This window comes from Rattus rattus, chromosome 14 (genome assembly GCF_011064425.1).
Source record: "Rattus rattus isolate New Zealand chromosome 14, Rrattus_CSIRO_v1, whole genome shotgun sequence".
Taxonomy (NCBI): Eukaryota; Metazoa; Chordata; class Mammalia; order Rodentia; family Muridae; genus Rattus; species Rattus rattus.
In genome coordinates this window covers 50837606-50846894 of record NC_046167.1, presented here as the reverse complement: position 1 = coordinate 50846894, position 9289 = coordinate 50837606, and the positions used below count along the sequence as shown (strand labels likewise).

The 9289-nt window shown below is 53.5% G+C and overlaps 1 protein-coding gene across 1 annotated transcript; it reads right to left on the bottom strand.

Annotated features, from left to right (window-relative positions):
• Positions 1 to 3748: 3748 nt before the first annotated feature.
• Positions 3749 to 7720, bottom strand: Foxc1 (forkhead box C1). Its single transcript, XM_032885125.1, has one exon. The coding sequence runs from the start codon at positions 7173 to 7175 to the stop codon at positions 5514 to 5516; it is 1662 nt and encodes a 553-aa protein (XP_032741016.1). The 5' UTR covers positions 7176 to 7720; the 3' UTR covers positions 3749 to 5513.
• Positions 7721 to 9289: the final 1569 nt, after the last annotated feature.

Sequence of the window (9289 nt, the reverse complement as noted above, 5' to 3'; positions counted from 1 at the left end):
GCAAGGTAAGATAGAAGAGGCAACAGAGGTCTGAAGTTGAGCTCTCTGTGCCTTATTTTGGTTTCCAATAAGATGGACATGGTACATTTTGCTCAATTTTCCACCCCTAATCACATTGAGAGCCTTGAATGGGTTTGGGAGCTGGAACTCATTTAATTGGGTATTGTTTCTTTCTAACCTGACTTGGATGCAGCACCTGCCTGTCCTGCTCTCTACTGGCTCCCGCTCTATCCCATACCCCGGCACTAACTAGGATCATATCTCCACCCACCGCACCCCCACCCTCACCCGAAGTCAGAGTGGAGGGTGAGCAAAGGGGCCACCAGAGGTGGTGCAGGCTGGGAGTATGGGCATTCCATCCAGAGACTCTGGAGACACCAAGATTTTCTTTGGGGAAAGAGGAAGGATGGGAGAAACTACAGGGAGACAAGAGGATACTGACATATAAATGCAGAGTCAAACGGTGCATAGAGAAGATGGTGCTGAAATTAAGGGTGGGGAATTCAGCCAAGACAAGTTCCAGCTGTGATTGCAGAGTCCAAATAGCAAGAAAGACAGTGTGTGTGTGGGGGGGGGGGGCTATGAGTCATATTATCAACCCAGAAAGGAGAATTCAGGGCAGTAGAATTTCAGAAACTGGCAATTGGTCCCTTTGGCAAATTTCTGTGGGTTTCTCTTCCTGCCGAATATCTGAATACATCAGATTTCACTTATTCAGAACTCTTGAGCTTTTGGAACCCTTTTTTCTGCCCCTGGTCCTCAAAGAAGTGGAATGAAGCCTCTATCATGTTCCCTGGTTCTTTCCTCCCCAAGCCCTAATCTCACTGACTGCCCCCACCACATCGTAAGTCTGCTCTGCCCAGCCAGCTTTGTTACTTAGCTATCATCAATCTTACCTCTAACAGGATATTTGTTTATGTGCTGGTGGGAAAAGCTAATGGCTTCATGAACCAGTCATAAAAGGAGTAGACGGAGTCAAAAATGAAGTGGTCCTATAACACCACTCAATATCTCACAGTAAGGGCTTCAGAGTCGGGATTCGAAGGCTCTTCTCAGTCATTCAAAGTGTGGGGAAGGGGCAAGAGGGAACCTGTCATTCCACCTATACTTTCAATTCTACTGGCAGCCTCAGAGGACATGGTGTAGATACCTACCTACAGCCCGGTGAGTAAGGTTGCCTCTTGGCCTGCCAGGGCTAACTGGCCAGGTGGCCTGAACCAGAGGAGTTCGGGGGCCTCAAGGGTTTTATACCACTTTGAACAAAACAAATGGCCTTCCGCCTTAAAGACAGAGAGACTCCCAGCATCCTAGTAACCAGGGTGGAAGGGGAAAAGGTGCCATGTTCTTCACCTTTCAAAGTTAAGGGACACCCAAAAGGGCTGTAAGACACTTGCGGCGGCAGAAAGCAGCCAAGAGCTTCCAGAGCACAATTGAGCCTTATTACTACTCTGCAAGCATCTGTTATTAATGGCACAAACTGCAGGGAATGATAAATTGCAAAATGCATGGTTGTTTGCAGGCAGCCTGTTGGAAAGGGCTTGCTAACTACACTGCCCCAGAAAACAGCACGTGTTCCTACCACATGTGTAACATGCCAAATGCAAGATTTTACATGGCACGTAGCACGCTGGCATTTGCCTATGAATTACTAAGAAAATAAATGCATTCTGCTTCTCCTTTTGGGACAAAATACTACCCTAACGATTTCTACAGAGACAATTTGCAAAATGAATGGACTCATCACCTGAGTCCTGCATGTCACCAGTAGGCTAATTTCCAAATGTGCTGGAAATTAATTATCAAGCAGTTTTTCTTACAAAACTTTACAGAAAAACTGCAAATCAACCATACAAGCCACTAAAGAATAAGTCATTCCAAGTCAAAAAGGAATGACAGAGCTAGTTTCTTTCTCTTAAATTAGACATGAGTGTTCAAAAGCAAATGTATAGACAACAGAAAACATTGCACATGTGTTTTGTTTTTTAAATCATGAGTAGCTCTATCAACTCTCACATGACTCAGAACTACTACAGAGGCAACTCTTGCAGAAATAACAAGGTGTGTATAATACAAACACCTTCCTAGACACACACACATGCTCCACTCTTAATTTTCCAAACCTGCAAACAGAAGAGGTAGACGCTGTCCTCCCGAGGAGCGCCAAAACGAGGGGCTCAGGAGCCACAAGCTCACACTAGAAACCTGTACCTCTAGCTGCCTGGCTCAGAAAAGGAAAAGCAAGGGACACCACAGAACACCACCTCTAGGAGCCAGGACTTTCTTTCCTTAGCTGCATCCCAGCACCGCCAGCCAGCCGTAGGGCGACAGGGCGACAGGGTAGCCAGGTTCCCCTGGGTCGCCTGGAACTGGACTCAGGGCTGACTGCGGCCTAGGCGTTCTCAGGGCCGCAAGGCCTAGGTGGAGTAGATACGGAGGGTCGCGGGCACTTAGAACGGAACCTGCCGAACTCCATGCATCCTCCAGCCTCAAAGCTGGCGTACGGTGGCCCAAGTAATTCCTGTCCCTGTCACACAAGCGCGCCAGGTCGCAGCTTGCGGACCAGGCAGCCTGGAGCAGGCCGGTGCGGTCCGGCCCTGGCTGACCAGCACGGCTGGGCTCTGTGCGCCCACCGAAGCTGCGGGACGCGCTGTCACCCGTGAGCAATGAAGTGCCTGTGACCTTTCCACCGGGGCTGTGCTCCTAAACACACGTGTGTCTCCAAAACAAAGGCGGCGAGCGACGAGGAAAGAGGAGCGGCGAGGCCGCGCGCGCCAGTCACTGCCGCAGGGTGAGGATGGGAGCCGGTGCAGCCGGGGCCCGGCGCGCGAGGCCCTCGAGGCGCTGCTGCGGCCACCGCGACCCCGGAACCCCGCGCCCGCGGCCCGGGCCATGACCTTCTTCCCCCGGCGCAGTCTTTTGGGCACCGGGACCCTACACTGATGGACCCAAACAACTCAAGCGTGGGGGCGGGAAGGGGTCGTCTCCTTTTGACGCCATTTGCTCCACAGACAAGTCGTTTCGGGAAGAGGCCGCTGCGGAGCCGGGAGCGGGAACAGGGAGGGCGGCCACGGGGCGGGGGAGCGCGGGGGAGGAGGAAGCCGCTGCGAACGCAAACAGAAGCCGACCGGCGGCCCGCCGCAGCGGGTAATTACAGCTCATTAGCTCAGGAGCCTTCCCAGCCCCGAGCGGCGTCCTAGAGGCCGGCGTCGGGGCTGGACGCCACTCCGAAATGCATGGCCGCCTGGAGGGGGCCCTCTAGAAAGCCCGAGGCCAGCCGCGGGTCTCCACTCGCCACCCCCTGTCCAAACAGTTGAAAACGGACATCCTGAAAACTGTCCGGCCTCCTCCGTTCCGGCCTTGGGTCGGTCAACCCTGTCGGAGGGGACAGGGCCATCGGTCACCTGCCCAGGTCTCCCACAGGCCTAGACAACCCAGCCTGGGCCACCACTCTGGGTCCACAAATCCTAGCACCACGCTGGACTCCCCAAAGTAGAGTTGGGCTACAACTCCTAGGGATTTGTAAATAGACTCTACCTTCTCCCCTTCCCGCCCCGTGCCCTGCAAGGGGTAACCTGAGGAGGCACTCAAGGCTAGGACAGCCCAGAAAACCCTTAAAGCCACAGTGAGGCCAGCCCCAGCCAGCTTGCCCGGAGGAGACGCCCTGCCAGCGCCACAGCGAGCTTCCCTGGCTATTATGTTACCGCTCTGAGCGGCGGGAACCGATCGAATCAGAGGCCACGTAAGGCAGTTTTTGACTGAAATTAGAGTGTATTTATTTGCAGCAATCCTTTAACAATGATCAAATTTTGACAACAAGCAACAGCAATTACTGCTTAAGTGTTGCCTCTAGATAGGAGCGGCAGATAGGAACCTGCTTTATCTCGAAAACAAACCGAAGGCCTGAATATCTGTAATCAAACCGCCATCTCCCCAAGTCTGATTGACAGGGCAGATCACCCTAAGATAATGAATTTATTACATTTCCTGGGTTATTTACAAAAGGGGGAGGGCCAATCCGGATTGCCCCCTAGGTTTAACTGTAAATTAACAAGAAAAATTGGTTTGAAAAGAAACCACCCCAGACTAATGTGTTTTTTTTTTTCTGCCTTCTTACTCTTCCTTCTGGTTATTGCTGTAAATCTTCAAAACAAAAATTGTTCTACAAACATCTTCTAAAGGTTTCCCCAAGATTAAATATTTCCAACCCACAGTATATATTTTTAAAAAATTAATCCTTCTGTGCAATACATGAAGAATTGTAACTGTGAGTGAGTTATATACAAACATTTTAAAACTAGTTTATTTCTCCTCTAACAAAGGAATGAAATTAATAGAAAAAAATCTATTCGGCATCTGGCTCACAGGTATGTGTAACACTTACTGAAATCTATGTGGGACATGAAGACTAATATCCATCTGTTAGTATCTCAAGAACATTTGCATCTCTGCGCACAGGTACCACTGTAGTAACGCTGTGCTGATTCACGGACTTAAAAATTGCCAAATCATGTTCTGTAGTTACTGAAGAAAAGTATTTGTTCATATGCCAATTCAGATCTACTTAGGAAATTACCTTTTTAATAGCCACAAAGCAAGTCGAGTAGATAGTATGTTTTGCAGAAAACGCTGTAAGAAAAATATCTACTTAACAATCTTAAAATCTGCTTTTAGCGAAATTTGACGTGAACTAGAGGTTTTCTCCACATTTAAAAGATCTCACAGAGAATAGGCAACTTCTACAACTTCCGCTCTGAAATCTTTTCCTTATATTAAAGCTATATTAAAGTATCCAGACATATAGGTCTTATTCAAACTGAACGGCAATTTATTAATAAACAAACAATGGATATGATCAACAAAAAGAAAAGGATGATAGAATGAGATTAATACAGTTTCCCTTTTTATAATGAGAGAAAAGGCACATTTTAAAAGTTTCAGGCAATTTAACTTGAAAAGCTTTTGGAACACTTTCTGGTGTTTGGTCCGTAACATCCAACTACAAATTAAAAATAAATTACTATGTTGCAATTTACATTTAAAAACAAGTCCATGAATAAAAAGAAAGCGATTTTCATAAACAGGGACTTTCCCCCTTCTTTCGACATAGGATAAAATATTATCTTACAGGTGAGAGGCAAGGCAGAGGCAGAGGGGCAAGACGAATGAGCAGGAAAGCGAGTCTCTGAACGCAAGAAACTTACGTGGTATCTGGAGTAAACTGTCCTTTTAATAAACCATGATTTTGCTGTCTGTACAAAATAGTTTACGGTTTTGCTTACTTAGATAAGGCAAAAATGGAGGAGGTTCTGCATTAATCTTTTAGAAAAATAGGTTTTCTTTTAATTGATGCTGGTGAGTTGAATTTCAGGAGAGATTCTGTTCGCTGGTGTGATGAATCTTCTCAAGTTTTAAATTTTGTAAGTTTTTAGTTTCGATTTTGCATTGCTGGGTTCTTTTACTGTTCCTGCTCTGGGGTTCCATTCCGTTTGGCTCTAAGAGTGCCGGGAATAGGGTCAGAATTTGCTACAGTCATAGACGAAAGCCCCCGACGTGCGGTACAGAGACTGGCTGGCAGGAAAAGCCATCTGACAGCTACTATTCCCATTCACCGGAGAGTTGTTTAAGCCGATCCGCTGAGACTCGAACATTTCCCGCACCGAGTGGAAGTTCTGCTGCTGGCCAGGATAGCCCGCGGCCGCAGCAGCCGCCGCTGCGCTCGCCAAGTGGCCCAGGTCTCCACCTGCCTGGTTCAGGTACCACGAGGTGAGTCGGCCTTGGTGGGACGCAGGGTGGTGGCTGGTCTCCTGGCCGCCCCCGCCGTGACTCAGGGACGAAGAGCTGCTGCTGGTCGCTGGGGGCAGCGAGTAATCGGGCAGGGGGTCGTCCACCGCCGCGCTGCCCGCGCCTCCGGCTGGACCCTGCAAGTGGCCGCCACGCTCGCCCGCCGCGTACAGGCTCATGGCCTGCAGGTTGCAGTGGTAAGTGGCGGCGCCCCCCGTACCCGCTGCGCTGCTGCTGCCGCCACCTCCGCCGCCGCCGCCGCCCCCGCCGCCCGAGCTGCCCGCACTGGAGCTCTGGCTGCAGGGGGAGCTGTAGAGGGAGCTGTGGCCAGGCGAGTAGGCGCCCAGCGCCAGCGGGGGCGCGATGCCCGCGCGCGAGGACGCAGCGGCTGAGGCCAGGAGGCCAGAGCCGAGCTCCGCAGCCGAACCCTGCGGCGACCCCCGCAGCGACGTCATGATGTTGTCCACGCTGAAGCCCTGGCTGTGATGCGGCGGCGGCGCGGGCTGTGGCGGCGGCGCGGGTTCTGCAGCGTCCAGGCTGAGCGGCCGCGCCGAGGGCAGGCTGCCCGGGGGGCTGCTCCCGCTCGACAGGCTGCTGCTGCTGCTGTCGGGACTCTCGATTTTAGGCACTGTGGCGGCACTGCCGCTGCCTAGGGCGGCAGCCGGGGACAGGGGCTGGGGCGGCGAGGGACACGTACCGTTCTCCGTCTTGATGTCCTGGATGCGCACGGGTGGCGGCTGTGGCCCGGGAGCGGAGCCCTCGGCCTGTTCCGGGGGCGCGGGCGCGGGCTGGCGGCCGGCCTGCGGCGGCGGCGGTTCCTGGAGGTGCAGTCGGCCCTTCTCCTCCTTGTCCTTCACCGCGTCCTTCTTCTTGAAGCGTCGCCGCCGCCGCAGGAAGCTGCCGTTCTCGAACATGTTGTAGGAGTCCGGGTCCAGCGTCCAGTAGCTGCCCTTGCCTGGCTTCTTGTCGTCGCGGGGCACCTTGACGAAGCACTCATTAAGCGAGAGGTTGTGCCGTATGCTGTTCTGCCAGCCCTGCTTATTGTCCCGATAGAAGGGAAAGCGGTCCATGATGAACTGGTAGATGCCATTCAGGGTGATCTTCTTGTCCGGGGCATTCTGGATGGCCATGGTGATAAGAGCGATGTAGCTGTAGGGAGGCTTCACCATGTCCTTGGGCTGCGGCTGCGGCGTATAAGGCCCGTAGGCGCGCGCCATGCTGCCCGGGTACTGCTCGGCGTGAGCAGGGTGCGAGTACACGCTCATAGGGGCCGGCATGGCGGTGTAGCCGCCCCCGGCCGCCGCCGCGGCAGCGCGATAGTAGCTCTGCTCGCCGCCGAGGTAGGGCACCACTCCCAGGGAGTTGGGGCTGGACACCGAGTAGCGCGCCTGCATGGCCCCGGCTCGCCGCCGCCAGGCGCAGCCGCCGCCCCCACCCTCGCTCGGGCCGGGCCGCGCCGCACCGGCCGCCGAGTCCGAGTCCGGGCCGCGCCGAGCTGCTGCGGGCCCCGCCGCGCTGCGTCTGTCCGGGCCGCGGCCGCCTCCTTGCGCCCCGGGCTGCTCGGCCTCTCCCTGCGCTCGCCTGGCGCCTCGCAGCCCACTCAGTTCCCGCGCGGGCGGCGAGGGAGGGTCGCTGCACCCGGAGAGGGCCGGACGAGGATTCCGCAAGCCGCCTCGGAGGAACGTTCAGAGCAACTTCCAGGCGCAGTCGGGGCAAAAAAAAAAAAAAGACGAAAAGTTAAAAAAAAATTTAAAAAAAAATAAAAATAAGAAGGCGCCCTGCTCGCCACTGCCTGCGCCTTCCAGGAGACACTGCTCGGGGCTGCTAGCTAAGGCGGCCAAATAACCAGGGGCGGGGGCAGCGCGCCGGCCGCCTTCCCGGGCCCCCGCGTCACCTTTTCTCAGTCTCTTGCGCCGGCCGCTTAAGGAAGCATTGGGAAAACTTCTGAACTTTTGAGCATCCGTCACCCAGGCGAGGACTTTTTTACGCAGTTACATTTTTTTCCGGGCAGCGGAGCCCCGCCCCACTACGGAGGCGGCAGCCAATGGGAGGCGAGAGACGCCTGTGAATGAGCCAGCGGCGGAGCTCCGCCGGCCCGCTCCTGGCGGCTGGAGGACCGCGGGGCTGACCACACGCGCGCCGGCTGCCCGGGCCCGGCGCCCGCGCCCCTGCCCGCAGCCCGCGGTCGGTCCTACTACCGCACCCACCCACTCACTGCCAGACACTGCCCTTCACCCCCTGACGTTCTCGGGGACTGCAGACTTTCGGAGTCCTCACTGGCCCCAGGACCCTTCCTGCGTCCACAGTTCCCAGGCCTCCACGGAGCCCTCGAGTCTCTCTTCGCACAGGATCTGCCTCACTCCTTAGTCTATCTTGCTGTCTCCAGCGCCGGGATTTCTCCGGCCTTCCCAACCCTCCCCCTATCCCTTGGTCTCTCCTTTTCGTAGCATCCCTCTCTCTGCTATCGCGGGTCACATTGACATCCCATCCACTCTTCACCCGCAGGTTCTCCAGTCCGACTTTAGGTTTCGGAGGCTCGGTCACAGCCGCGGGGGTTCCAGTGAGGAAGAAGATGGTATTTCGGTGCCTCGCCCCACTCCCTGCTAGCTGTAAGCGGAGAGGATAGAAATTTCAGACTTTTTTTTTTTTTAAAAAAGCTGATAGACTATGTAGGCCACATTGAGGAGCACGGAGTTCACGAGCGTTCCGTTCCAGGGCTTAAAGGAACTAGAGAGTTCGGGCTAAGACAATTCCAAAAGTTTCCTCGACAAACCACTCGTTGTCCCTTTGTCCTGACCAGCACATTTTGGCTCATAGGGCCAGTTAAGTTCAAAAGGGCTTGGTGACATTAGCAGTTGTGATGAAGAAAAGAGTCAGATAAATATGCCCAAGAGCTTAAGGCTTCCCCCAAGCCACTCTCCGCCTCTGCCCATCCTAGGGCAGCTGCCTCATAGAGTCTGAGTTGGAGGAAGTGTTCAGAATTGTACCTACAAGACAGCTCAAAGATTCTGATAGATAATCCCTGAATGATCCTTGAAATTCGTGATTAGACCTCAAGTCTGCAGCCTCTGGGTGACTGGAACAGGATGGGTAGAGATGAGAGGGGGGAAATGGAGGATCTGAGAGGATAGGCCTCCCTCTGACTGCAAAACAACCCTGCATTTCAGCAACTGGTCCAGAAAAAATTCTGACAGAGTGGACACCAAGTCCTTTACTTGAAGATGGGTTTGAGAGCCTGTGACAAAGTGTTTGTGACTTACTTTTCACCTTGGGTTCCTCCGATTTCTGGTAATCTTTAATGCTAGGACTTGCTGGGAGTCCCTTTTAGTTTACCGACCTGAAACTTCCCTCCCTAACACACACACACACACACACACACACACACACACACACACACACACACACACAGCACCTTTCCCTTAGTAGATAAGAAGGACGCTGATTTATGTAGTAGGCACAGATGTGTTGATCATACATACATACATATATACATACATGTAATTTCAAA